Source organism: Pichia kudriavzevii, chromosome 3, assembly GCF_003054445.1.
Source record: "Pichia kudriavzevii chromosome 3, complete sequence".
In the NCBI taxonomy this organism is placed as follows: Eukaryota; Fungi; Ascomycota; class Pichiomycetes; order Pichiales; family Pichiaceae; genus Pichia; species Pichia kudriavzevii.
The window spans coordinates 508,617-534,833 of record NC_042508.1 but is presented as its reverse complement, the minus strand read 5'-3'; the positions used below and the strand labels follow the sequence as shown (position 1 = coordinate 534,833).

The 26,217-nt window shown below is 38.5% G+C and overlaps 11 protein-coding genes across 11 annotated transcripts; 5 read left to right on the top strand and 6 right to left on the bottom strand.

Annotated features, from left to right (window-relative positions):
- Positions 1-39: 39 nt before the first annotated feature.
- C5L36_0C02550 (uncharacterized protein) lies at positions 40-5,115 on the bottom strand (the record flags this gene model as incomplete). Its single annotated transcript, XM_029465928.1, has 1 exon — positions 40-5,115. One exon carries the CDS (start codon positions 5,113-5,115, stop codon positions 40-42), a length of 5,076 nt encoding a protein of 1,691 aa, XP_029321788.1.
- A 443-nt stretch (positions 5,116-5,558) lies between these two features.
- On the bottom strand, positions 5,559-7,202 carry C5L36_0C02540 (uncharacterized protein; the record flags this gene model as incomplete). The annotated part of the gene is made up of 1 exon (XM_029465927.1): positions 5,559-7,202. One exon carries the CDS (start codon positions 7,200-7,202, stop codon positions 5,559-5,561), a length of 1,644 nt encoding a protein of 547 aa, XP_029321787.1.
- An 897-nt stretch (positions 7,203-8,099) lies between these two features.
- C5L36_0C02530 (uncharacterized protein) lies at positions 8,100-8,522 on the bottom strand (the record flags this gene model as incomplete). The annotated part of the gene is made up of 1 exon (XM_029465926.1): positions 8,100-8,522. The coding sequence occupies one exon, from the start codon at positions 8,520-8,522 to the stop codon at positions 8,100-8,102; it is 423 nt and encodes a 140-aa protein (XP_029321786.1).
- Positions 8,523-8,765: 243 nt separating this feature from the next.
- On the bottom strand, positions 8,766-9,515 carry C5L36_0C02520 (uncharacterized protein; the record flags this gene model as incomplete). Its single annotated transcript, XM_029465925.1, has 1 exon — positions 8,766-9,515. One exon carries the CDS (start codon positions 9,513-9,515, stop codon positions 8,766-8,768), a length of 750 nt encoding a protein of 249 aa, XP_029321785.1.
- Positions 9,516-10,245: 730 nt separating this feature from the next.
- Positions 10,246-11,022, top strand: C5L36_0C02510 (uncharacterized protein; the record flags this gene model as incomplete). The annotated part of the gene is made up of 1 exon (XM_029465924.1): positions 10,246-11,022. The coding sequence occupies one exon, from the start codon at positions 10,246-10,248 to the stop codon at positions 11,020-11,022; it is 777 nt and encodes a 258-aa protein (XP_029321784.1).
- Positions 11,023-11,371: 349 nt separating this feature from the next.
- C5L36_0C02500 (uncharacterized protein) lies at positions 11,372-12,328 on the top strand (the record flags this gene model as incomplete). The annotated part of the gene is made up of 1 exon (XM_029465923.1): positions 11,372-12,328. The coding sequence occupies one exon, from the start codon at positions 11,372-11,374 to the stop codon at positions 12,326-12,328; it is 957 nt and encodes a 318-aa protein (XP_029321783.1).
- Positions 12,329-12,540: 212 nt separating this feature from the next.
- Positions 12,541-13,227, bottom strand: C5L36_0C02490 (uncharacterized protein; the record flags this gene model as incomplete). Its single annotated transcript, XM_029465922.1, has 1 exon — positions 12,541-13,227. One exon carries the CDS (start codon positions 13,225-13,227, stop codon positions 12,541-12,543), a length of 687 nt encoding a protein of 228 aa, XP_029321782.1.
- Positions 13,228-13,717: 490 nt separating this feature from the next.
- On the top strand, positions 13,718-18,598 carry C5L36_0C02480 (uncharacterized protein; the record flags this gene model as incomplete). Its single annotated transcript, XM_029465921.1, has 1 exon — positions 13,718-18,598. One exon carries the CDS (start codon positions 13,718-13,720, stop codon positions 18,596-18,598), a length of 4,881 nt encoding a protein of 1,626 aa, XP_029321781.1.
- A 286-nt stretch (positions 18,599-18,884) lies between these two features.
- C5L36_0C02470 (uncharacterized protein) lies at positions 18,885-22,694 on the top strand (the record flags this gene model as incomplete). Its single annotated transcript, XM_029465920.1, has 1 exon — positions 18,885-22,694. The coding sequence occupies one exon, from the start codon at positions 18,885-18,887 to the stop codon at positions 22,692-22,694; it is 3,810 nt and encodes a 1,269-aa protein (XP_029321780.1).
- A 92-nt stretch (positions 22,695-22,786) lies between these two features.
- C5L36_0C02460 (uncharacterized protein) lies at positions 22,787-23,785 on the bottom strand (the record flags this gene model as incomplete). The annotated part of the gene is made up of 1 exon (XM_029465919.1): positions 22,787-23,785. One exon carries the CDS (start codon positions 23,783-23,785, stop codon positions 22,787-22,789), a length of 999 nt encoding a protein of 332 aa, XP_029321779.1.
- A 589-nt stretch (positions 23,786-24,374) lies between these two features.
- On the top strand, positions 24,375-26,012 carry C5L36_0C02450 (uncharacterized protein; the record flags this gene model as incomplete). Its single annotated transcript, XM_029465918.1, has 1 exon — positions 24,375-26,012. One exon carries the CDS (start codon positions 24,375-24,377, stop codon positions 26,010-26,012), a length of 1,638 nt encoding a protein of 545 aa, XP_029321778.1.
- Between the last annotated feature and the right edge of the window lie 205 nt (positions 26,013-26,217).

Genomic DNA, 26,217 nt, shown 5'->3' with positions numbered 1-26,217 from the left:
TAGTATTTGTATGTTCTACCTCTGTATATAATCTATAAATTACAGCTTTCTGGCCATGCTTTGCATCCTTTTGTTAAGTGTTCCTTTCTCTTGTTCTTCTACTGCAAATATTCTTTTGCCTAAATTTGTGACTGCAAATTCAAAATCTGGACTAACGATACAAAATGGATCTTCAAGAAGCATTTGTGCAGTGGGTCTTCTCGATGCGTCAACCTCAAAACAGCGTCTCAAAAACGTCTTACTCATCAAAGACATTTCACTCCTAATTTCCTTTTTGATTGGTGGGGGCAATTTCTCTTTTCCTATTTTGTAAAGAACGCCTTCTCCTTCATATTTGCTCCATGGCCTCTCACCCGTAAACATTTCGATGACCACACATCCTAATGCCCAAATATCAACCTTGGCATTATATCCTACACCTTTGTTATCATCAATTATTTCAGGCGCCATCCAAAAAATGGTTCCTTGGAAATTCAGTTTGGACTGGGAAGTATAAATGTCCTTGGACTTTCTTGAAATACCAAAATCGCTAATTTTTAGGGTACCATCGGGTTCCAATAATAAATTGTCTGCTTTCAAATCCCGGTGTAAAATATTTTTACTATGGATATAATTTAAACCCTCTAAGGCTTGCTCGGTCAAAAATTTAACAACAGTTTCTTCAAAACGTCCATATTTCCTCAGCAAATGGCCAATTGATCCACCAGAAACATATTCAAGAAATATACTATAAGTTGGATCCTTAATTTCAAAGCCTAAGTACTGAACAATATTGATATGATCTAAGTCCTTCAATGAATCAACTTCTGATTTGAAAGTATCAACCAAATCGTTTGTCTCTTTTCGATTCAAAAACTTGGAATTGATTGTCATTTGCTTAACAGCTATCAATTCGCCGGTAGTAACATTAAGAGCAACAAAAACCTTTCCAAATTTACCAATTCCAATCATTTCACCTTTTATCCATGCGAACTCTAGAAACTCGCCATTTTTGCCACGCTTTGGAACTAATTTCTTATTTATTGAATCTGGTTTAACTTCAACAACCTTTTGACCCCACATTTTCGTGCTAGTCCTTCTCAGTAGATTTCCAGAATTGGTGTTGTACTTCATACTATTGTTCAAATTACTAGGTGCCTTACGCAACCTTTTACTAGCAGGAGACTTTTTAAGCGGAGCTATCACGGAGTTTCTTCTGCTCGCTTCTTGAGCAACAATTCTGATACTTTTCATCCGGCCTATTCCAGAGCCATTCGTAGGAGGTTCATCAATAATCAAACTGTCTAAATCCGCCTTCGGGAAAAACACCTCTAAATTATCGTATAAAACTTCTGGGGGTGGTCTAAAATCTAAGGAACTTGTCAACGATGAGGACGACGCAGACTCTGGTATTGAAGAATCACTGACTGATCTTTCTATAGGATTCCCAGCATTTGCCGCTCTTTGCTTCAATTTTGAAGAATCCAGAAACCTATGTAACCCGCTTGCTTCCTGTTCAATAACATTGCCAAGAGCTTTAGCAAATCCGGCATGTGGATTTTCAGTAGGAGGTTCCTGCATGACTAGAGTTCTTTTATTTGTGGTTTTAGGAGCCTTCTGACATAAATTAGAAGTTTCATCAACATTTCCTTTATCACCGTGGTCGCCTTCTTCTTTTCCTTCTTCTTTTCCACTCTCATTCAGCGCATTATTGCTTAAAGAGTTCACAGATTTGGGTTTTTTAGAAAACAACCCGAATTCATCGTCATCACTCCCACTGCTGCTATCAGATTCATTTTCACTTTCACTTTTATTATTTTCTTCATCGTCTGCTGGTCTTTTTCTGAGTTTTTTTTCTACTTCTGCTCTCGTACCATCAGAGTTGTTTTCCACGGAAGAGCCATCTGATTCAAAATTTGCAAATGTAATTCTATTCTCTGCAAAAGGATCAATACTTACGCCACTACTGGAACTCTTTGTGCTGAATATGCTTCCTTGGGTATTCGTTCTTTGTAGTGACTTAATACTGTTTGAAAGTGGTTTTCTTTTCCTCTGGCTTCTTATTGTAGAGCTTATAGAAAATGGTTTTTCCGTGGCATGAACTTTTGGTAACTGTGTTGGGCTTGCAGGTGGGGGTGGAGGTTGTCTCTGTGCTACCAAATTTCTGGTAGGATTAAAAGGAGATGGTCGCTTATTATCAAAATCAACATGAGGTTTTTGAGGTTGTATCACTTTAAAAGAGCCATTCGCCGATGATTCTACGCTCACTGTAGATGATGTATTACTTGTTCCAGACTTTGTTGTAGATCTTGTAGCATTAGAAGTCAAAGAAGACTGGTTAACAAACCCTATGCTAGTCTTACTAGTTTTGCTCGATAAACTGGGAGTTGATATTACCGTGGTTCCTTCTGCTGATAACGAAGAATGTGTAATCGAATGTGCTCTGTTTAAAGACGGCTTTCTGTCGATTCCATTGTCTTTAACCGACCAATAATCAGCGGGTGAATCTTTTTTAAGTATCATTTGTTGGGGTGTGGGTAAATACCTGTCATAGCTTGAGTCTGAGTTTATTGAGTTTGTGTAAGATGAATTGGTATAAATTGATGTTTCTTCCACTTTATCATGATGTGAAGTTGAGGATTTTGGGGTAGGTGTAGCTATATCCTTCAGTTTCTCATCTTGTGTAACATAAAATATTAACGTTATGTTTTCTGGTGTACTCTGCAAGCTATCCCAAATGGTCTGCAATACCTTACTATCCAGCTTTTTACCTAATTTATCTTTGGATGAGCCAATTTCTGTAATGTAAAAATGGGGTTCGCCCTTAATTTTCAATTTTGTGGCTACTAGATTCATGAATTTTGATAAAGTCGAAACACTTGTGATGTCAACGAATTTATAGTCTATAAAGTTAGCTGTTATCAATATTTTAACCGAGCTTTTGTTCGTTTTAGGCAAAAATTGCTTGTTAACGTTGATCTTTTCTGTATTCAAAGATTTTGGTAAACTAGTCTGGCTTAATGGTCTTAATGAAGGTCTATCCTCAAAATCACTCTTGAAATTGTACTCATTGACAGGAGAATAAGGAAAAGATGGAGACTTTTGTGACTTTATATCAGATGGTGTTTTCAGTCCCGTTATCGAAGTACTGGATTTGCGTTTTTCCGCATCTTGACAATGTAAATTCGAAGTTGTTGTAACAGATATAGTTTGACCTGGTGGATTAGGTTTTTTACCGACCGGGCCTATTTTTTCGAAACTTCCACTGTGCCCATCCCAATCATCTAGTGGGTTGAATGATGAATTTCTTTTTGAAAAAGGAACCGAACTTTTGTCACGTTGATACTTTATTGACTTGGAGCCCAGTTTTACTAACGATATTACTTTACGCGAGGATGAAGTGGCAGCCAAATTTGTAGCTGGAACATAGGTAGTTGATAATGAGGCTGAGCTTCTGGCAGAGGATAGCGTGTTATTTGCAGGCGAATTCAATGCGATTGAACTCTTTTTGGGCACAAGGGTATTTACATTAGATCCAGAATTATTCGAATCAATTGATTTAGAATGTTTATGTGAAAACCCTGAAGATGATGATGATGAATGGCCAGGCTTTGTTGCGCTTATATTCAAGCTTAATGCACTTTTGGCACTATGAATGCTACCTGATCGAGATTCAATTTCGCAACTTGTGCTATTACTGAGTGGTTTGCTCTTCAGGGGTGCTATGCCAGGGCTGATTATTCTGAACTCCGAACTGACTGGTGTATTTGGGTCGGATGGTGATAGAGTTCTACTCGATTTATTTAGAGAATCAACTGTAAAAGTATCAGAATGTTCGTGGACTGATGAATATTTTTTGGGCTGGAGGAAGCGGTTTGTGTTTGCCAAGGGATATGGTTCGAGTGAATTTCTTGGCTTGGAAAAAACCGGGGATATATTTTGATTGGAAGAGTCTGAGCTTTGAGACAAAGAGTATGAATGTCTCTTTTTGGATGAAGAGGAGCTCTTCAAAGATGTATCACTGTGTTTCTTGCTGCCAAAAAATTTAAAGAAAGATTTAGGAGTTGTAGCTAAATCGTGCAAAGAACTTTTTGATGATGTCTTTTTATGTGACTTGCTCATATTAGTTGTTGCATTAGTCTTTGGTATAATTGCACTGTTGGTACTCGACCTGGAATTCATGCTCCCACTTCGACTTCGGTTAGAAGATGCGTGTTTGACGGATTGGGTAGATCTCAATGGAACAGGGCTACTTTTCTGTTGCGTATTAGCATCCATGTTTTCAAGTTTTTCATTAATTTCAGGAAGTGATAATGGTAGTGGAACATCGGAATTTCTATTTAACTTTTTCGACAATATATTGGTCATTGGGGGTATTTTCTCCATGGATCTATTTTCTGTAGGTTTTTGCCCAATCGGCAAGGACCTTGACATACCTTCTAACTTCACCCCAAATTCATCAATTCCGAATTCATTCATGGGGGATTTTTCTGAGGTTTTATTCGTAGGGTCTGAGACTATTCTGTTATTGCTCAATGGCTTAATTGGAGAATATCGACTTGCAACCATGTTCTCAAATGCAAAGTCATCAAACATTCCCTCTTCCACGTTGCCATCTTCTTCTTCTTCCTCTTCTTCCTTGTCGTCGTCTTGAGAATAAACATGGTAATTGGGCGACACGTTGAGTTGACCCAAATCCTGAGAATTAATTAGTCCCTTATTAGACGTGTAAGAGTATGTAGAAAATCGATGCTGAGAACTACTAGAGCCAGAATTAAATGCACTGTCGTGTGAGTCATGAGCTGATTGGAATAAAAGGTTCATCTTGCCACTTACTTCGCCATACAACGGGGAGCCGTTCATTAAACCACTTTTAGAGGATGACAGCTTAACATTCTTCTTCTTCGTTGTTGGTGCTTTGGTTGAGCCATCCGCTGGTAATGGAGACAAAGACACTGAAGATTGTACTGACTTAGAGGAGACTTGTGGTGATATATTGGAATTGGCTTTCGGAACACAAAGAACATTTTGGGGTTCCTGGAAATTCTGCACTTCAGTATTCACCGTCAAAGAAACCTTCTGTTTGAGTGGAGGTACTGGCGGAGGTGGTAAAGACGGTAGTGAATGGTTATCCATAATGCTATCCACCGATGCCAAACTAGTTAGTCTTAAATTCTGTGGTTATTGCCAATACCAAAATTGGCAACAACTTTGTTTAGACAAAATCGAATAATACGAAATATAAAAATCATGATAGAAAATCTCACGCAAAATGAGATTTCACTCTTCCTACAATCTGTCACAGTCGTGTTATGTTTTTTTTCGTAGGACTATAAAATTTCAGTTTTTATAAATAAATTCAAATGTTTTAACATATATGTGCTCCCAGCATAGTTATGTTCCAAAAGCCTTGAATCTTAGCCATTCTAGTTATTTGCATGAACTTAAAAAAAATATAACTGAGTATTTTCAGAATGAATGGGGAACCGTTTATCCTAGTTTGGCTTTCAATTTGAAGTTTTCTCATCACTCTAATAAACACTAGGGCTAAAAACATAACATAAGTATACAATATTAATCTAAAAACTAGTCTTAGAATCATTCATTGATCCGAGGTTATTTGGAACGTCTATGGACATGTCATCTTTCTCTACATCTATTTCAGTAATACTGACGACTTTACTTTCGTTACAACTAATTTCGTCTCCGTTGTACTCAGTATGCCTGTTACCTGAGATTTTAGGAAAATACTTTAGATCGTACTTATCCATCCACATTCCAAAAAGAAAAACTATATGAGTAGCTATGATAAGAATAAGATTTGCAATGTACCCTTTCTTAAACCTAGGTGAGTCCTTCATGTTGTATTGTAATGGAAACCCAAATGCGTTGACTGCATAAGAAAATGCTTGAGCCCAAGCTATAGTGATTGCTTTTTTTTCGACATTATCTTTGCATAGGACCGCAAACCAAGCTGTTAAAACCTGTGATAAAGCCGCTTTGTACATCATTGTTAGGAAAAAAGCAGACATAATCAAAGGCTGAGAGACATTCCATATCACCAATATAATTGCACAGTAATAGCCAACTCCAAAGACAAAGTTGACGGGAATAAACATACCATAGTACTGGACTATAGGTGATAATAGAATGTCCATCGGAACACCAACAGCGTGTATATATGAATTCCAATTTGTAACCATTGTGGTAGTGAAATGTTCTGGTCTGCTCTTCATATAAAGAAGGGGTGAATTGTTGTACCAACATTGAGAGTACAAAGACCACAGGATAGTGGCAAAATATATTTGCCAAGTTAGCAATGTCTCTTTGATAGTTTTCCACGTGAATTTTTGAGGGATAGCAACACAATGTTTTAATCTGTTTCTTGCAAACGTCATGTCATCCTCTGAGAAGAGGGAAAACTTTTTACAAGAATTAGGGGTTCCTGGGAATAAGAAGAAACCATAAAGAAATATGCCAAAAGTAATCACGGCATCAATAATAAATTGCCATTGCCAACCTCTCAAACCTGCAACACCATCCAATTTCTCCCTTGCTTTGGACTGCAATGCCCCGGAACTTGCAGATCCTGAGGTTCCAAATGCCCCATAAAGTCCTGCTCTCTGATAAAGCTCTTCCTCGGTAAAGAAACTCGACATTATGACAAAAGCAGCAGGTGTTGAGCAAGCTTCGAATACACCAACAAAAAATCGAACAGCATACATCTGTCTGGCTGTTTTCACGTACGCGTTTGCTAAAGTCATCATTCCATAAGCCAATTCACAAAATAGAAGTAAGTGTCTAGAGAATTGGTGTTTTGTTAACAGCAGAGTTAGAGGAACTTGGAAAACCGCATATCCAACTGAGTAGCATGTGTTGAAGATATTTAATTCATTCCCGTGCAAATCCAGATCTTCCTTCAAACCAGAAACGTAAGCTGTTCCAACATTTACATTGTCTAAGAATTTAGTAAAGAAGGAAGCTCCAAGGAAAAGGAAAACGCAAATGTCAACTTTTAACAAGAATCTCTTCTCGTATGCACTATAATGTGAAGGATACCAATTGAAAGCGTTAAGAAAATTCACTCTGTCCCATTTTGAGAGCTGTCTAGGCTTTCTTTCTCTGTCAATAGTTTTGTCAATGTAATCATCCCTCAATGTTACAGGATCATCGATTTTGAAAAACTGCCATGCAAATTTCTTTGCCTTAGAACGCCAGGACATTGCTTGATACTCCGAAAAACTTCTTAAAATATACACAGAAAATACTGGCACCAAGCTGTACTACTCTGGTTCGCAAAAAAACACAAGGGATATAAGCATTTTATTCCGTTAAAAAAAAACTAATTAGAAGAAATCCTAACGTTCGTATTTGAGAACTGAATTAGTAAAAAGCTTAAAACAAACACAAAATAACCCGGAGAAACGTCAGTACTAAAATAAGAGAAATCTAACAATGAGAATTTAATGACTCACACGCAGTAGTTTATATTAACATGTTCTTCTATAATACTATTTTTCTGATTGGCATCCCGCGCCAACTCCTATTGTAAAAATTCACATGCATTTAATTCACTGGAGAAATTGTCGCAGGATTGAACGGGTATGTGAGCCCCGACATTATTAGACTTGGAATTATACCAAATAGTATCGGTTCGCATTGATGTGCGCCCACCGTGGGCACTATTTATGTGGAAAATACACTGTAGCTTAGTGCATGCTAGTCCTGTTCCTCAAATTGCTTCTCTGATACTGTAAGACGGAGTGATGCCTCCCATTTTATAAAATGTAGCATGTGTCAAAATCGATTTTAGTTTTTAAATAAGTCTTGAGTACCCAAACAACTTTCCGAGTTTGGTTTTCTCCTCTGGTGAGTTATGCGTGGATACAGTAGGTAAAGACTATTGTCTATAACGACACATTCTTCGATGATGCAATGGTCAATAGCATCATTTTATTTCTAATCCCTCGCTGAAAAGCAAAAGTAATTTTACAAGGGTACCGGTATATTATAGGAACCTGGCCATCAATAGGGTCCATTGCTTTATGGTAATATATTATTTAGTGTATATATACAAGGTCTGTTATAAATAATCAAACGCCTAAGCAGAAACAATTGCATCATTCGTTGATTTTGAGTTCACTGATCCTAACAACAGTGAGGTCGTGTTTACTAAGTATATGTTTTGTGTGTCTATTTCTTCTTTTGGTCACTTCTTTCACTTGCATTGGCTTTTTGGTCTTCTCAACAACCACCCCGGTTACTGTGACTTTACTGGTATCTATGCCATCTTTAACATGGTAAGTGAAGTTTCTGGATCCAACAACGTCGACTTTATTGAATTCAATAATGTCACCAATCTGTGCCTCGTGCATACAAAATGGCAAGTTAACCAAATCACCCTTTGTAACTAAATATGATCTATCATGGACCTTTAAAGTGGCATAGATATTGTGTTCAAATTTGAGAGGCAATAAGTCTGCAGGTTTTTTCGCAGTTGAGGATGCAGCAGATACTGCAGTAGTAAAATACCTTCTAAACATCGTTGGTGGGCAAAGTCAGAACTACTTCAAAAGTCCAGTGGAGGAATATCCAAAGTAGATCCTTTCATGTGTACAAGTTGAGGCTACAATTTCATGAAACGTCCACCAAATACAAAAAAATTGCTAGTATTCGAGATGGCTAAATACGGTAATTACACGATATTCGTGACATGAATTTCAAATAAAAAAAAATTAAAAAAAAATCACACACACACACACACACACACAAAAAAAATAGTTTCCCTATTCGGACTTTGAGTCCACTTTTTTGGTCTTCAGTGTCTTTTGCTGTTTTGCACGTTGATGAAGCATGTGGGAGAAAAGAACAACTGTCCCTGGCACATAGGCAATGAGTACAATACATAGAAACAAAGCATAGGCAGTGAATCCCGAGGTTCCACGAGCCAGTGCAGCGCCAACGGCACGATACACCATGTAGCACTCAGAGGAGATGCCCATTGGGTACAAAACAAGAAACGCATTGTAACGTAACCAGAGTAGGAACTTTGGGACTTGCGGCGGAGCAATACCGGGAGCCTGCCTTTGTTGGGAGATCAAATGGTTTGCATAGTAATAGTACCTGACCACTTCAGCAACTCCCCAAGCAAAATGCACAGTTAAATAAGCATAGGAGGTATTACCCGACGCTTCCGGTAACACTGTCCATACGCCGAGAACGACCAACAGTCTAGAAGCAACTTGCATAGCAGTGGTTATTACAGGAGATTTGACAACGCCTGTTGCCGCATTGATGACTTCAATGATAGCGCAGCATTGGATGGCCGTGGTCCAATAATGGGTCAACTCAAAAGTCTGCAAGAGGTTGCCAAAGGTGAGATATGTGGCAAACACATTGAGGAAAACAAACGACCAAAGACATCCGGATAATAAATTGTACCCAATCAACCATGTAGGAGGGTCAGTTGACGTCTTTTGGGTGACTTTTTCCTCCTTGGTGTGTCTGCTTCTCGCCGGTGCAACAGGTTCTGACATGAAAGGGATGTGTATTGTCCAGCGTATTGCGTCAGGCTGATATTGACCAATTACGTTGGACGTCTATGGTGAAACACTCTGTTTCATCTTGGGTGCTTTTTTTTCTCTCTCTCTCCCTTCCTCTCTCTTTCTTTCTCTCTCTTTCTTTCTCTACAAACGCACACTACTTTTTCAGACACAAGGTCGAGAAACCGGATCTGAGAAAATCTAAAATTCCCCCCCTTTTTTTTTTTTTTTTTCTTATTCTTCTTCCCGCGCAATTCTCTCTATTTTTTTGTGACGAGCCTCCATAGAGGAGGTAAACTACTAAGCCCCTCCTATTCCCCGATAAATAATGGACACATTCAATGAGATTATGGGCTTTGCTAATCATGTGGCCCGAGATTCTCAATTATTGCTGTTTCCAGGATTGGTTGTAATTCTAGAATGTGGCTTGAAGATGTCGGTGGCTGTAAGCAATTGTGTGTAGGATAGAGCCCGCCGTATGCAGTTCAGAGGGGGTGGGGGGAGGAGAAGGGGAAAGACTCTTTTATGTATAGCTGATTAGTATTCCAGCACTGTCAAAAGGGTTCCATACTGCCAAAGTATCTAATACACAGTTTATTTAAAGTTTTTTTTTTTTTAAGATTTGGTTCTCAATATACACTCCTCCACTTCTTCTCTATTTTTTTGTGATGTTAAAAGTAACTACATTCTATAGCATAACTGTTGCCTGGTACATTGTTCCCTAATGTCGTCCCAAGATCGGTTCTCTCCACCAAGCAATTGCCAAGACAAGTCAGATAACTCGAATATGAAACGTCCACATTCACGTACAAACTCCATAGTTTCTTCGGTCTCCCCAAGAACTTCACGTCTTTTCCCTGACCAAGAAAATCCAATTGAAGGTCTGGAGAAGGAACAAGAAGGTATTGTATTGAAACTACTGCATGAAATAAGTGCATTAAAGGAGGAAAACAAAATGTTGAAATCAAAGATGAGGTCTTCAACGTCATTGCTCTCTACAAACGGTTCATGTGATAGTACCAGTAGCGTGTCTCCTGTTTTCCCAACAGATTACACATTCAATTGGTCCGGTGGTAGAGATTCGGCATCCAGCCTATCGTCAAACTCCTCACAGCTATCTTATCCTCCACAGTCGTCTTTCATGAACCAAAGAAGGGCAACCGTCACTACAATGACCAGTTTAAAAAGGGTGCCCAACTCATTGTCGTCACAACCTTCGGTTTTCCCGCAGATGGGAAACAGATCAAGATCGGGGTCCTTGTCCATAAAGTCTCCTGTTTTCCCATTCTTCGATGCCGACACTACAGCCGTCACTGCGAAAAGAAAATCCCTTAGTTATCCGGTAACTGACCAAGATCCACACATCCAAGGTAGATTGGATAACCACTTGACCAAAGGTCATAAACGAACCATATCGGACAAAATAAAGTATTCCGAAGAAACGTTAGTCAATAACGAAGCTCCTCCAAGCTCTGGATTACTAATACAACAACGTAGATAACACCTCCATATACAGATTAACTATATACCCCCTCTCTAAAATAGGTTTAGATTCCAATCCTCTCTTATACAATAGAAACATGTTTATGGATCCAAAGGCTCTCCATAGAGACAATGATGTCCCTGCCATGTATAGAAGCAAAAAAAAAAAAAAAATGTACTCACTTGCCCTTTCCCCCAAAACAGGCAACTACCATTTTGCTACACTATTGCTTATTGATGCCCTCTCCAAGAGCTGAAATGCCTCCAGCTTGTCATTTGTCTTGTTTCGAAATAGATGGTATTATTTAGAAGTAAATATTTGTTTGTATAAGTGGATAAACACAGAATAAATTAACAACTTTGCTTCAATGTACGGTTCTGCAGGAGTGGTTATACTTTCCATATCCTTGGCATTGGCTACCAATGCAGCTGTTGTTCCCATTTTGCAACACCAGTCGGCCGTAGACGATGTCAATTCACAAAAAGAAGTTATGGCAAACGCATCCTTAGAGTCTGTAGAAGCTTTGAAAGCCCGACAAGAGTTCCCTGGATGGCTACACGACTTTACTAAAATGAACGAATGGCCTGGACTAAATCCACCTTATATACCACTAGATTTTATTGATTTCTCCAAAATTCCAAATATTCCACTACGGAAATCAGGCATTTGTCCATCCAGTCGAGCACAGTGCTCCTTCGACTGCTTTAAATGTGTTGGTCATGATGATGTCTATACATGTCCAAAGTTATCCCAAACTTTCGATGATGGGCCTTCCAAGTACACATTGCATTTGTTGAACAGGCTAGAAAGTGAAGCAACCTTTTTCACATTGGGAATCAATATTATCAAGTACCCGGAGGTGTACAAAGAGACACAACGAAGAGGACATTTGCTTGGTTCTCATACCTGGTCGCATAAATTCTTGCCAGCTTTAACGAATGAGGAGATAATTGCACAATTCGAATGGTCAATTTGGGCCATGAATGCAACTGGTCACCATTTACCCAAATGGTATAGACCTCCGTATGGAGGACTTGATGACCGTGTCAGAGCTATTGCAAGAATGTTTGGTATGCAAGCTGTTTTGTGGGACCACGATTCGTTTGACTGGCAAATGGAAATAGTTCCACAACAACGCACTAGAAGGCAAATATATGGCGACGTGTATAGGTGGGCGGAACAAGGCGGTGGGCTAATTCTAGAGCATGACGTCTATGGATCAACTACCAATGTAGGTGCAGAAATCAGTAGAATTATTGGGCCAGATCAAATGACCGTTGCTCAATGTGTTGATGGGCTCAATTATGTAAAGGAGTTTGATTGATATTTTTAGACTCGTTTTCTCTATAGAAAAACATTAGATATATGGATGAAACATGATATAATTACAACTATAAAGGCTATAGTAATTTCAGTTGTCTACTGTATATGTTTACTTTCTCTATGAATCGCCTAATGTTGTAGAAATGGATGCCTAGGGCAACAACTATTGTCCCCGCAAGTGAATTCCGGAATTTTCCATGTAAAGTCGTTGTTTCATTGGTTGTTCCAACTCAAGGTGAATCTCCCCTCAGGTACAACGTAATTATCCAGTTTCTCAATCACTTCATCAGGAGTAGTTGCAATCTGTAAAATCTTGCCATTGTTTGCAGAAATAAAACCAGACTTGATACAGTTATCAATGAATCTAATCAATTCATCGTAAAATCCATTCAGATTAAACAAAATGATTGGTTTTTTATGGATTCCCAATTGCGACCATGTGGTAATTTCAAACAATTCTTCCAATGTACCAAACCCACCAGGCATTGCAACAAATGCATCCGCCTCTTGACCCATTAGTCTCTTACGAGTATGCATGTCTGGAACAATCGTGGTTTTACCGTATGCATCATCTAGAGGAGTCTCACCCTTATGATTATCGACGCTATTTTTGATTTCCTCATTGATCTTTTCAATTTCTTCACTTGAAACACGTTCCTTTGCAACAAGAGCGTCTGGAATAACACCATGGACATATGCGCCATTGGATGAAACTGCCTTGGCTATTTCGCCCATGAGCCCTGTGGTACCACCACCATACACTAGGCCATAGTTCTTCTCAGCCATCAATTTACCCAAATTTGCGGCTTCAGAGGCAAATTCAGATGAATTACCAAATGATGAGCCGCAAAAGACACAGATGGTTTTAGAGGGAACCGGAATTGTCGTTTCAGTAGTCATTTGTTTGTTATCTTAGTTAAAGTCAAGAGTGTTCTATTGGAATCAGAATGTTATATAAACTTGTTGAAATAAAACAAAAAAAAACAAGAAACATTGTATCTATTTAAACTCCCTGTTGGTCCATACAAGTATCTTAGTTGTCGTCCACTCTGTCATTTTTGGGGGCATTACTGTTTTCGCTGTTATCTAATCGGACCGGTAAACTGCCCAATACGGAACCTTCTTCCGCTTTCCGCGGCAACGGATCAATTGACATACCATCAGTGCACCACTTCATGGAGGAAAGTCGGGTTGCTCTTTTGAGTTTTTTTTTTTTCTTCTTTTTATTTTATACGCCTTGTCCCTATCGGGAAACGTCCTCTGGTGTATTTTTTTTTTTTTTTTCACAGGACTTTTCCATCATGAAAAAAATTTTAGCACCTGAACTTTCATTAATTGTCTGTTGATAAGTTTTTTCCTCTTCTATAACCAACGACCCCACAGACCAACAATGGATATTGCCAGACCAGTTGGTTCTGAGATCACGCATGTTGATTTTGGTATTCTTTCTGCCGACGAAATCAGAAAATTGTCGGCAAAGCAAATCACAAATCCAACTGTTTTCGATAATCTAGGACATCCAGTCTCTGGTGGGTTATATGATCCGGCTTTAGGTGCTTTTCTTAAAAACATATGTTCGACATGTGGGTTGGGTGATATCTATTGTCCTGGACATCAGGGTCATATTGAATTACCTGTTCCCGTCTACAACCCGTTATTTTTCAATCAGTTGTACTTATTCCTAAGAATTTCTTGTCTCTACTGTAATCATTTCAAATTGCATTCAAATGAAGTGCACAAATTCGAATGCAAACTGAAACTTCTGCAATATGGTTTGATTCTTGAAGCTAGTGAAATTGATAAAATTAGAGTCGATTTAGGTGAGCTTGATGATAATGTCGAGAAAAACCAAAATGAATTGGATAAAGAAGAATCTGAAAATCTATCGGTTAGTAGTTCCAGGTACTTACGTGAAAAAAGAGAGCTTTTTGTTTTTGAATCCATCAAAAACGCAATTGCTGATGGTAGAACCACTAAATCAGGTGTTTTCACTGCAACAGTTGGTGAAGCAAGAAAAGAGCTGATTACTAATTTCTATGCAAAGATCTTAACGAAAAAGAAGTGTGAAAATTGTGGGTTATTCTCTTCGAGTTTCCGTAAAGATGGTTTCTCCAAAATCTTTGAGAATGCATTGAAGGACAAGGAAGCAACCAACAATAGAATCAAACTAGGATCAATGAAAAACAAAAAGGCTTTCCTTCATCACCCACCAAAAACTGGCTCTAAATACGTCCTATCTACTGAAGTCAGAACTCTGATGAGGGCTTTGTGGAACACCGAATCTGAAATGATCAAATATTTGTTCCATGCAAAACCTTTATCAGCCCAAAAGTTAACTGCTGACATGTTTTTCATTCATGCTTTAGTTGTCCCAGCTACAAGATTTAGACTCCCTTCAAAATTAGGTGATGAAATTCATGAAAACTCACAAAATGAGTTGTTAACTAAAGTTCTAAATACATGTCTACTCATCAGGGATTTGAATGACCAATTTTCCAATATCACCAAAGATATTACAATTGAAGAAAAGAAGATTATTTTTAACAGATTGATGAATTCTTTTGTCACTCTGCAAAATGATGTCAATGGTTTTATTGATTCTTCTAAGAACCAAAATGCAAGCACCACCAATCCCACTCCTGGTGTGAAGCAGGCTTTAGAAAAGAAAGAAGGTTTGTTTAGAAAACACATGATGGGTAAAAGAGTCAACTATGCTGCAAGATCTGTTATTTCTCCTGATCCAAATTTGGAAACCAACGAAATTGGTGTGCCTCCTGTTTTTGCAGTAAAATTGACTTATCCAGAACCGGTCACTGCTTACAACGTTTCTGAACTAAGACAAGCTGTTATTAACGGTCCTGATAAGTGGCCGGGAGCAACTCAGGTCCAAAATGAAGATGGCACTTTAATCTCTTTGATTGGTATGTCTCTTGAACAAAGAAAATCGATTGCTTCCCAATTAATGACTCCTTCTTCGGGCTATAATGTTCTCAACAAAAAGGTGTACAGACACATCAAAAATAATGATGTTGTTCTAATGAACCGTCAACCAACCTTACATAAGGCCTCTATGATGGGTCACAAGGTGAGAGTTTTACCAGGTGAGAAGACATTGAGATTGCACTACGCCAATACAGGTGCTTATAACGCAGATTTTGATGGTGATGAAATGAACATGCACTTCCCACAAAATGAAAACGCTAGAGCGGAAGCTTTCAATTTGGCAAATACTGACTCTCAATATCTAACTCCAACTTCAGGTTCTCCTGTTAGAGGTTTAATTCAAGATCACATTTCTGCGGGTGTTTGGTTAACTAATAAGGATACTTTCTTTACGAGAGAGAAGTTTCAAGAATTGATCTATTCATGTATCCGTCCTGAAGAAGGACATTCAGCATCTGCCAAGATTATTACATTACCACCAACAATTTTCAAACCAGTTCCATTATGGACTGGTAAACAAGTTATCTCTACTATCTTGCTGAATATCAAGCCACTTGATACCCCTGGTATTAATCTAAAATCGTCTAATAAGATTAAAAATGAGTATTGGGGTCATGGTTCTAAAGAAAATGAGGTTATATTCAAAAACGGTGAGTTATTATCCGGTATATTGGACAAATCACAATATGGTGCATCTAAATACGGTATTATTCATTCGTTACATGAAGTTTATGGTCCAGATGTAGCAGGTAAAGCGCTATCTGTTCTTGGTAGATTGTTTACGACCTATATCATGATGATTGGTTTCACCTGTGGTATGGATGACTTGAGGTTAACTGCAGAAGGTAATAAATGGAGAAATGAAATCTTGGCAGATTCCGTGGATACTGGTAGAATCGCAGCAACTGAGGTCACCAATTTAGATCACACTACCAAAGTCAATGACCCAGAATTCAAAAAGAGGTTGGAAGAAATTCTCAGAGACGACAACAAACTGGCCATCCTTGATGCTGTTACAATGTCTAAGGTTAATGCAATCACCTCGAAAGTTGTCTCCACTTGTGTTCCAGGTGGTACTGAAAAGAAATTCCCTTATAACTCTATGCAAGCTATGGCATTATCTGGTGCAAAAGGTTCCAACGTTAATGTCTCCCAAATTATGTGTTTGTTGGGTCAGCAAGCATTGGAAGGTAGGAGGGTTCCTGTGATGGTGTCCGGTAAAACTTTGCCATGTTTTAAGCCTTTCGAAACCGATGCAAGAGCAGGCGGTTATATTAAGAACCGTTTCTACTCTGGTATTAGGCCACAAGAATATTACTTCCATTGTATGGCGGGTAGAGAAGGTTTGATTGATACTGCCGTTAAAACTGCTAACTCAGGTTATCTACAAAGATGTTTAACCAAACAGCTGGAAGGTGCCACTATCAATTATGATAATACCGTTAGAAACTCCGATGGTACCATGATCCAGTTTATGTACGGTGGTGATGCCGTTGATGTCACTAAAGAATCACACTTGTATGAATTCAAGTTCTTCGCTGATAACTATAATTCATTATTACAACGTTATTCACCTTCAAAGGTTGACAATCTTGATGCGGAAACAGCTATTTCATATAACAAAAAAGCTAAGAAGTTCGCTAAGAAACAAGGTAATGTTCCTCACTTTGCGGAATCTGATAAATATGATCCAACTATTTCTGTCTACAATCCGGCAAGGTACTTAGGCTCAGTCTCAGATAAGTTTGAAGAAAAGCTTGAAAACTTTATCGACCAAAACCCACAATTATTTGTTTCCTCGAAAGAAGCTAAAAATACAGGCGGTTTGACGTCCAAGAAATTCAAAGCTTTAATGCAATTGAAGTATATGAGATCTTTGATTAATCCAGGTGAGGCTGTTGGTATTATTGCATCACAGTCTGTTGGTGAACCATCCACGCAAATGACTTTGAATACTTTCCATTTTGCAGGTCACGGTGCAGCTAATGTCACATTGGGTATTCCTCGTTTAAGAGAAATTGTCATGACAGCTTCTGCGTCTATCAAAACCCCGCAAATGACTTTGCCTATTTTGGATGATGTTGATGACGAATCAGCAGATGCTTTCTGTAAATCTATTACTAAGATTAGGTTTTCTGAATTCATCGATGACGTTACAGTTGTCGAAACTACAGCCGATGTTTCTGCAGGTATTAATGCTACCAGATCTTATGAAATCAAGATCAAATTCTTTGACTGTAAGGACTATCAAGAAGAGTATGATGTTACTAAAGAAGAGTTGGAAAATACCGTTAGGCGTCAATTTATCTACCAATTAGAAGCTGTCATTAGTAAAGAAGTTAGGAAACAGAAACTCAAGGTTGCTGTGGACATGCCTGATATTGGTGTTGCAGTTGCTAAAACTAAGGCTACATCTAATGTTACCAGTGATGAAGGCACTGATGAACAAAACAGAACTAAACAGGCTGTATCCTATGATGGACCTGATGAGGAGGAATTAGAAACAATGAGAGAAGCTGAAAAGAGTGACGATGATCTGATTGATGGTTCCGCATCGGAGTCCAGTGATGACGATTCATCCGAAGATGAAGAAGATGAAGATAACAAAATGGATGTCGACGAAAAGGAAGAAACAATGGAAAAGAAGAGTTTATCCAAGCTATCTAAGGCAAGACAACATGAAGTTATTGTTGGTCACACATTTGTTACCGAATATGATTTTGATGACGAAAATGGTTCATGGTGTAACTTTAAGCTTGAATTATCAGCCGAAACGCAAAAGTTACTTATGGTTAACATTGTTGAAGATGTCTGTAAGAAATGTGTTGTAAGAGAAGTCCCTAACATTGGACGTTGTTTGAGACCATCTTCCGATGATGATAATAGACACTTAGTTACTGAAGGTGTTAACTTCCAGGCCATGTGGGAACACGATTCTTTTATTAATGTGAACAATATCAGAGCGAACGACATTGCTGCTGTTCTTAAGGTTTATGGTGTTGAAGCTGCAAGAAACACCATTGTCAATGAAATCCAACGTGTTTTTGGTACCTATGCTATTTCTGTTTCTTCCAGGCATTTGGACTTAATTGCTGATTACATGACTAGAGAAGGTACCTACTTGGCGTTTAACAGACAAGGTATCGATTCATGTACTTCTTCTTTTATGAAAATGTCTTACGAAACGACATGCCAGTTCTTGACTAAGGCTGTTTTGAATTCTGATAGAGAAGACCTTAAATCACCATCTGCAAGAATTGTTATGGGTAAGCTCAATTTTGCAGGTACTGGTTCCTTTGACCTTATGGCCAAGATGCCAGATGCCTAACTTAGATTCCTCTTTTTTCTTAAAAGCATACCTACATATATCAATTTCTGTGTATTTGTTTTCCGTTTGTTCGATAGACCTGTATTTAATATGTTAAACTTCTTTGGTTGAACTTGAAAAAAAAAAAAAAATCATATATTCCGCGTTCGAGAAAGTTTTCCCACATCTTCGTCCTAAAAGTGTTGTTTTCAATTCATGGGTTTCTTCATTCATTTTTTGTTATATACACTAAGTTTAAAATACCAGATTCTGTTTGTATTCATTTGTTTAACACAAAAGACCAGTGATGTTTGGCTCTGCTGCTCAAAAATCTGGACCGTTTTCATTTGGATCTGCCAACAACAATAGCTCTGCTAATTCTACGTCAACACCATCGTTAAACTTTTCAACTAATAACAATGCATCCAACCCAACAAAGCCTTCTGGTTTTACTCTTGGAGGTAACACAGGTTCGATTGGATCCCAGTCGAGTCTTTTCGGGTCAAATTTATCTAGCAACAATGTAGCATCTAATGGCTTTACTTCTGGTAACAACAACAATGCTACAACACCATCATCAACAGGTTTCGGTTTTGGATCAAAACAAACTACGTCAACCGTAACTGCCCCTACAACCGCCAGTTTTAGTTTTGGTTCCAAACAGAATGGAACAGGGACAACCCCTTTATCTGGAGTTTTGGGTGCAAACACCAATAAGCCATCCTTGTTTGGTAATAGCGTTACTAATCCATCATTTGGAAGCACGAATATCGGATTTGGGGCAGCACAACAACCACAAAATACACCTATGAATCAGCAAACAACGAATTCCTCCCCATATGGTTTTGATATCAACAAGTTTTCACAGGTAGAAATGCCAAAACCTTTAACCTCTGCCGCATCTGTCGATGAAAATTCAAAATTAAAACGGAAAAGATCTGATTCACTTGAAACGTCTAAAGAAAACCACTCTTTAGTAGGGAGAATAGTTGATACATTCAGAGTTCCAACGAGGCAATCAATTGAAAACGTGCGTGGACTATTTTCCTCAGCCAAAACAAATCAAGACATGCAGCTCAATGATCATGCAATCCAAGCCAAGTCTGAATACCAATATGCTCTTTCCCTGAGAAGTGAGTACAGAAAATTGACTATTAAAAAACCTAGAAGTACCTATGCTAACTACAAAGAAATTGATCCAAATGATGTTTTATTATCTAGACGTAAAGATTTACGCAGTAAGTTCCTTCAACAAACACAAAACGCAAGTAAGGTTGTCATTGATTCATTGACTCCTCCTTCAAAACGTATGAAAACTCAAAATGAATTGGCAAATAAGTCTACTGATAATGATAATTTAACATTTTCGAAACCATTGTCGGAACAGATGTTTTCATCGAAAGAGGGTAAACCTGAGAAGGCTGATGATTCATACTATTGGTCCAACCCGTCAATTGAGGAGATATCCAAACTATCATCATTAGAGTTGACCCGCGTTGAAAATTTCTGTGTTGGTAGAAAAGGTTTTGGTAATGTAATGTTTAAATATCCTGTTGACCTGACGGAGTTTCAAGGTAAGTGGGATACTCTTCTAGGTAAGACCATCATTTTCCAGAATCGTACATTACAAGTGTATCCTGACGAAGCTAATAAACCACAAGAAGGTAATGGTTTAAATGTTCCTGCTGTTGTTACCCTAGAAAAGGTTTTTCCTCGTAAGTATGATATCCAACATCCAAACCATGAATTACTAGAAAGACATGTCCAAAGACTCAAGTCAACACATGGTATGAAATTTATAAGCTTTGATCCTACCAGCGGTAACTATGTCTTTGAAGTTGAACATTTCTCTATTTGGGGTATTGTTGATGAAGAGGATGATGACCCAGAGATCGTCGCTAAGTGGAAAAGACAGCAAACACAAGAGTCACTTAGTGAAAAAAGAAAAAATGAGCTACAAATAAATGCTTTAGAGAAAATAGCAGGATATGGCCAGCCTGGTGATAGCTGGAAAAAACAGAAATCGGATTTTGGCCTAGTGGTCCCAGGTGAATTGAAAACAGATGAAGATGAAATACACTCGGAAAATGAAGAAGAATTGATTTTGGAAGAGCAGAATGATGATAATGATAAAATTCCAGATTCTCTCGTACCAGCTACATTGGAAAAGGATGATCAAAATGCAAATAACATGGCTCTTCTCAATTCTAATGTCACCGATATTGACCAGTTAGTTGAAGTTCGTGCATATGAACCTGAGGTTGATGATATTGATGCTGATTTTTTGAACCCAAGGACCGAGTTAGCCACCAGTGATAACTGGGATGAACAACTCAAATTATCCAATGGTTTTTTCTCTGCTTTCAATAAAAACTTGAACCAAAAATATAATGTTAATCTTGACCCGAAAAACGTGGGAGACCTAATTTTTGGCAAAGAGAATGCAGCAGACATACCAAAAGCTGCTAATGTTCCTCCTGTTTCTTTTGAAAACGCAAGTCAATATAAAAGCTGTTTGCAAGAGGAGATGGTTGTAAGTGCATTTGATGTTAGAGAGTTAGACGAATTACCAAGAGTCATTGTTAAAGATGAGATCTCCTTAAAAATCCCAATGGCCAGTTTTGAAAACTCTAGTAACTTTAAAATATGGGAACTGCTTTCTATTCTTTACGATCGTGGTTTCTTGGAGAGTTTTTTAACTGACAATTTAAGGAATACCTGTCTTAATAAACCATCGAAGTTGAGCTATGTTCTGGATTTGAAGAAAAGAGAACTTTTCTGTGACTTTTTGCAGAATCTAGAATTTCTCGATGTTGATACAGAAGTGGAGAAAACCAATACTGCTAGGAATCCAAGTGAAAGAGTATTCAACTTCATTTGTCAAGGAAAGATATCAGATGCTATTCAATATGCTATAAATACCAAGAACAATCATCTTGCCGTTCTTCTTACAATGCTTGACTCAAGTGATGCTGGGGTCAGTAAATTGGCTACTTCTCAGTTAGAATCTTGGAAAATGAGTGGCTCTCTTAACTTGATTCCTTCTGGAGTCCTTAAGGTTTTCAAAATTCTCAAGGGAGATATTTTAAGCAAAGAATATATCAATCATTTAGATGGTTTATCTTGGCCAATAGTACTCTCTCTCATGGTGCGTTATGAAACAGGTTCTAGTATCAAGGAAACAATTCGAAAACTAGTTGAATTTGCGGAGAATTCAGGTATATCTGAGAATCCCTTGTATCAGATGTATTTTTCGTCTTTGAAGATGATAGATGAGAGAAAGAGAGTGGAAACATTTGAAGTTGAGTTGGCCTTTTTATTAATGAAGCACTTGAAACCCCTTATCAAGTATGACAACGCCGAATTTGATGATATTGTGGTTAAATTTGCGGAAAAACTTGAAAAGCAGGAAATGGTAATGGAAGCTGCATTCGTGATAGAACATTTAACTGATGACAGAAAAGCCAAAGATCTTCTAACCAAGCTACTCAATGGTAATGTTACCAAATTCGGCTTTCTTGAAGATGATAGCAAGCTACATGAGATCAATCAAAGGTTACGTATACCGTTACGGTTATTACATCAAGCTAGATCCGTCGAGTTCAAAAACCAAAAACAATATTACAAAAGTACAGTTGAATTACTGGTTGCTGAAGATATCCGAGAAGCACACAAATTGTTGTTAGCCGAAGTTGCACCATCAGTAATCATTGGAAATATTACTAGTGAGATAAAAAGGCTACGTCTTTTAATCGAGGAATTCTCGACGCTGTCCGAGTTTAAGATTGGAGCTGGTGTATATGGTGATTATATTGATTTTGTGGACCTTTCAAATGGTATCAATTATGAAGACGAAGAGTATGGTGAAAAACAAGCAGAGTTGAAAAAACTATACCAAAGCATTCTAAGTGGCATGTCCTCACTACAAAATTACACACCAAAAGTCAAAATTGCCAAAACAATCATGATTAGGAGATTGCTCAGAGTTGTATTTAAGGAAGATCTTGGTTGTGATAGGGAGCAAGTACTACGACTAGAACTTCCTGAAAGCGAGAAGAATTATCTTGAAGCCAAGTTTGATGAAAACTTAGACAATAGGATGCTAACGACAGATTGAAAAAATCCCTTTCTAGGTGTTTTCCTATTCAGGTGTGTAAGCCCACAATATAAAATAATATACATAAACAATTCATCTATAGCAGTATATAATCACACTGGTCCTTCTATCTCGTCCCTCAGCGACTCAACAACATCGAGGATAGCATCGGATGCAGGGCTATTTGGGTATAAATCAAAGAAACATTCCCCATTGTCGCATGATTTCCCAATTCGTGGATCCAAAGGGACACTTCCAAGAAACTTGATATTGAGATCTTTGGCTAACTTTTCCCCTCCTCCTGTGGTTGGTTTGAAGATCTGAGATTCACCACTGCAGTTGGGACAGACAAATCCAGACATGTTTTCAACAATACCCAAGATTTTGATTCCAGCCTTCCTACAGAAATCTATCTCCTTTCTGACGTCTAATAAAGCAACTTCCTGCGGAGTTGTCACTATCAAAGCACCATCTATACCCACTTCTTTCATATAATTTGTAACACTGAGGTGCTCGTCGGTTGTGCCTGGAGGTGTGTCTATAACAAGGTAATCCAACGACCCCCAATCAACATCCTTCAAGAATTGCTTGATTAATGATGTTTTCTTCGAGCCTCTCCAAATGACTGCAGAATCCTCCGACGGCAACATGAACTGGATCGACATCATACCAAGGTTATCTGCGATATAAACGGGAGACCAACCCGAATTCGACGCATGAACTGACTCCTTCAGGGAAGCACCTAGCATCTTGGGTAAAGAAGGGCCACAGATATCTAGATCCATGGCCCCTATTTCTAAATCGTCGTCCGAGGCCAATGCCCAACATAACATTGAGGTAAAAGTCGACTTCCCAACCCCACCTTTACCTGACAACACCAAAATCTTATGTTTGATACTGGACAATCGCTTCGAGATTAACGGTATGTCCGGGTCCGGACCTTTTGGCAAAGATGTGCATATCTCCTTGTTATCACAGGTTTGGCACGCGTCACCTTGGCCGGCCTTCTCAGAGGTAGGGCCAGGGCAATGCTCTGGTTCTGGCGCATTCAGGTCAGATAACTTCCCCTTATTTGCCATGTCTTCAGGTGGCGGTGTCTGTATTTCTGCCATTTCCACCGTTCCTACAATTGACGTTCCTCTTTGGTCGTTCTACTGGTGTTTCAAGCTTGAACAAAAATAGTTACAGGTCAGATACCTAGACGTTGCTGTCGATTACAAATCAATTACTGTGTTCCATCTTCTGGTCTTCTATCATCACTAGAATTCTTAGTGCTGCGCAAAACATAAAATCACGTGGATCAATCCAAAAAAAAAAAAAAAAAAAAAGAAAAAAGGAATATGCGCCACACTCTTTATGAACAGATGTAAACACAACATCACATTAATGGGTACTTGTATATGTGTAATAGGGTGTAATTAAAGTATACCTGCAGGGAGACAACGCAGCTCTGATGTTGAATCATGTCGACTAAGAGTTGTTGGATATACACAGTATAGCAGTTTAGAGTTGCGGTTACTGTGTGAGTCATGGTTCGGAGTTGTCGGATTTTCTAGAAACTCGCCTTCTTAGTGCAAATTGGCATTCCATGAGGCAGAAACCAAAGGGAGTGTAGATTGTGTACAAACTAGATCAACTCTTTCCCCTTTGCAGTTGGGTATTTGATGTTTTTTTTTTTTTTGATGTGGGTTGTAAGTAGACATGTCATCTGATAAAACGCCATTTTTCAAACAGGGGGACCCTCTGTTTCGATACATCACAGAGACACAAGGTGATGAAGTGTACCCGCCAGAGAGTCCAGCAGCTTACAAACCAGGAGCAAGACATCTTAGTGATGTCGAACTAGCACCAATGTTGCATCGTTCCAGGACCTTCTGTGACTATTTAAAGCCTAACAGGGATCTTGTTGTGCCTATTAGCGTGAACAATCCGATGCAGGCAAACAGGAGATTGAGTGTAGTCCCCGGTAACGATTTCGATCGATTGATTGAACGGGTTGGTTCGTTAAAATCGCTTCGTCCTTTCAAGTTAATTGGGAAAATGGGAAAGCGTGTTGATTGGGGAAGCTATAAAGTCGATACGGATTCAAAGCTGATAAAGAACTCCAAAGTTAGAGAGTTTTACAAAGAACAAAACGAATTGATTGAATGCTATGAAGATATAGATCTACTATTGGATACAGGCGTGCAGTTTGATATGGTCCAGAGCTATGCAGATAACACGTCATCCAACACAAGTGAGGAGGATTCTGACAGTGGACTGGAAAATGAGAATCCAATTGAAGTGGACGTGAAGAGTGAACGATTGACTCTTCCAATAACATCGTTGAAAATGATGAAGAAGTCATCCAATGGAACGACCAATTCAAGTGGTAGGAAACATATCAACATATCTGCCGTCCCTGGTAACATCGATATTGAGGGAGCTAAAATACTAGGCTACGGTGATCATCCTAGTTCAAATGTGGTGCTTTATGCTATATATTTCAATTTTGTTCTTAATGTGATTTTGCTAGTAGGCAAGATTGTTGCGGTCTATTTGAGTGATTCCATGTCACTTATAGCATCTCTAGTTGACTCTTCACTTGATTTTCTATCCACAATGATTATCTTCATCTCAAACAAATATGCGGCAAAACAATCAACAAAATTTCCTGTTGGTCGGAAGCAGTTGGAGCCGATTGGTGTTTTGGTGTTTTCTGTGCTTATGATCCTATCCTTTTCTCAAGTTTTAATAGAGTCAATCAAGGAACTCGTTGATCTTGGCTCTCCACACGAAGTTACCAGAATTTCCATGACTGCAATTATTATTATGGTGTCAACTATAACTTCAAAAATTGTTGCATATCTGCTTTGTAAGTCTGTTAAGAATTCTTCGGTTCAGGCGTTAGTTGAAGATGCTAAGACTGACATAGTCTTCAACATTTTTTCCCTTCTCTTTCCGGTTCTGAGTCTTGTGCTCAGAGTATGGTGGATCGATTCCTTGGGGGCGTCTCTGTTATGTATTTACGTTATTTCCCAATGGGCTGCAATTACTTTTGAACATATCGATCATCTAAGCGGTTCACATGCAAGTAAGAAAAATTACCAACAAGTCCTATACATGGTTGCAAGGTTCTCAGAGGAAATTGAAGGTATTAAAAATTACCGAATGTACCACGTTGGCGACTTGGTCAACGTTGAAGTAGACATTGTTTTGCGGAACTCTAAAATGTCTTTGAAAGACTGTCATGATCTAGGTGAATCACTCCAATACGCAATAGAAACATTACCATATGTAAACAGATGTTTTGTCCATATCGACTATAAGATAAGGAATTATCTTGGGCATATCTCTTAGTTGGAACGTTGTACTAATAGTTATGTATTATATAATTACAGAATATGAGAGTAGCTTAAGCGCATTCGCAAAAACGTGTTCTTGATCTCCTTCTTTTTTTTTTCGTGTCGACTATGAATTGCTCAGTGCGCTCTTTATCCATTTTACATTTCATCCCTTGTAACTTCCACAATATAGTGTTTCCTGCTTCTTGTTGCATCAAGAC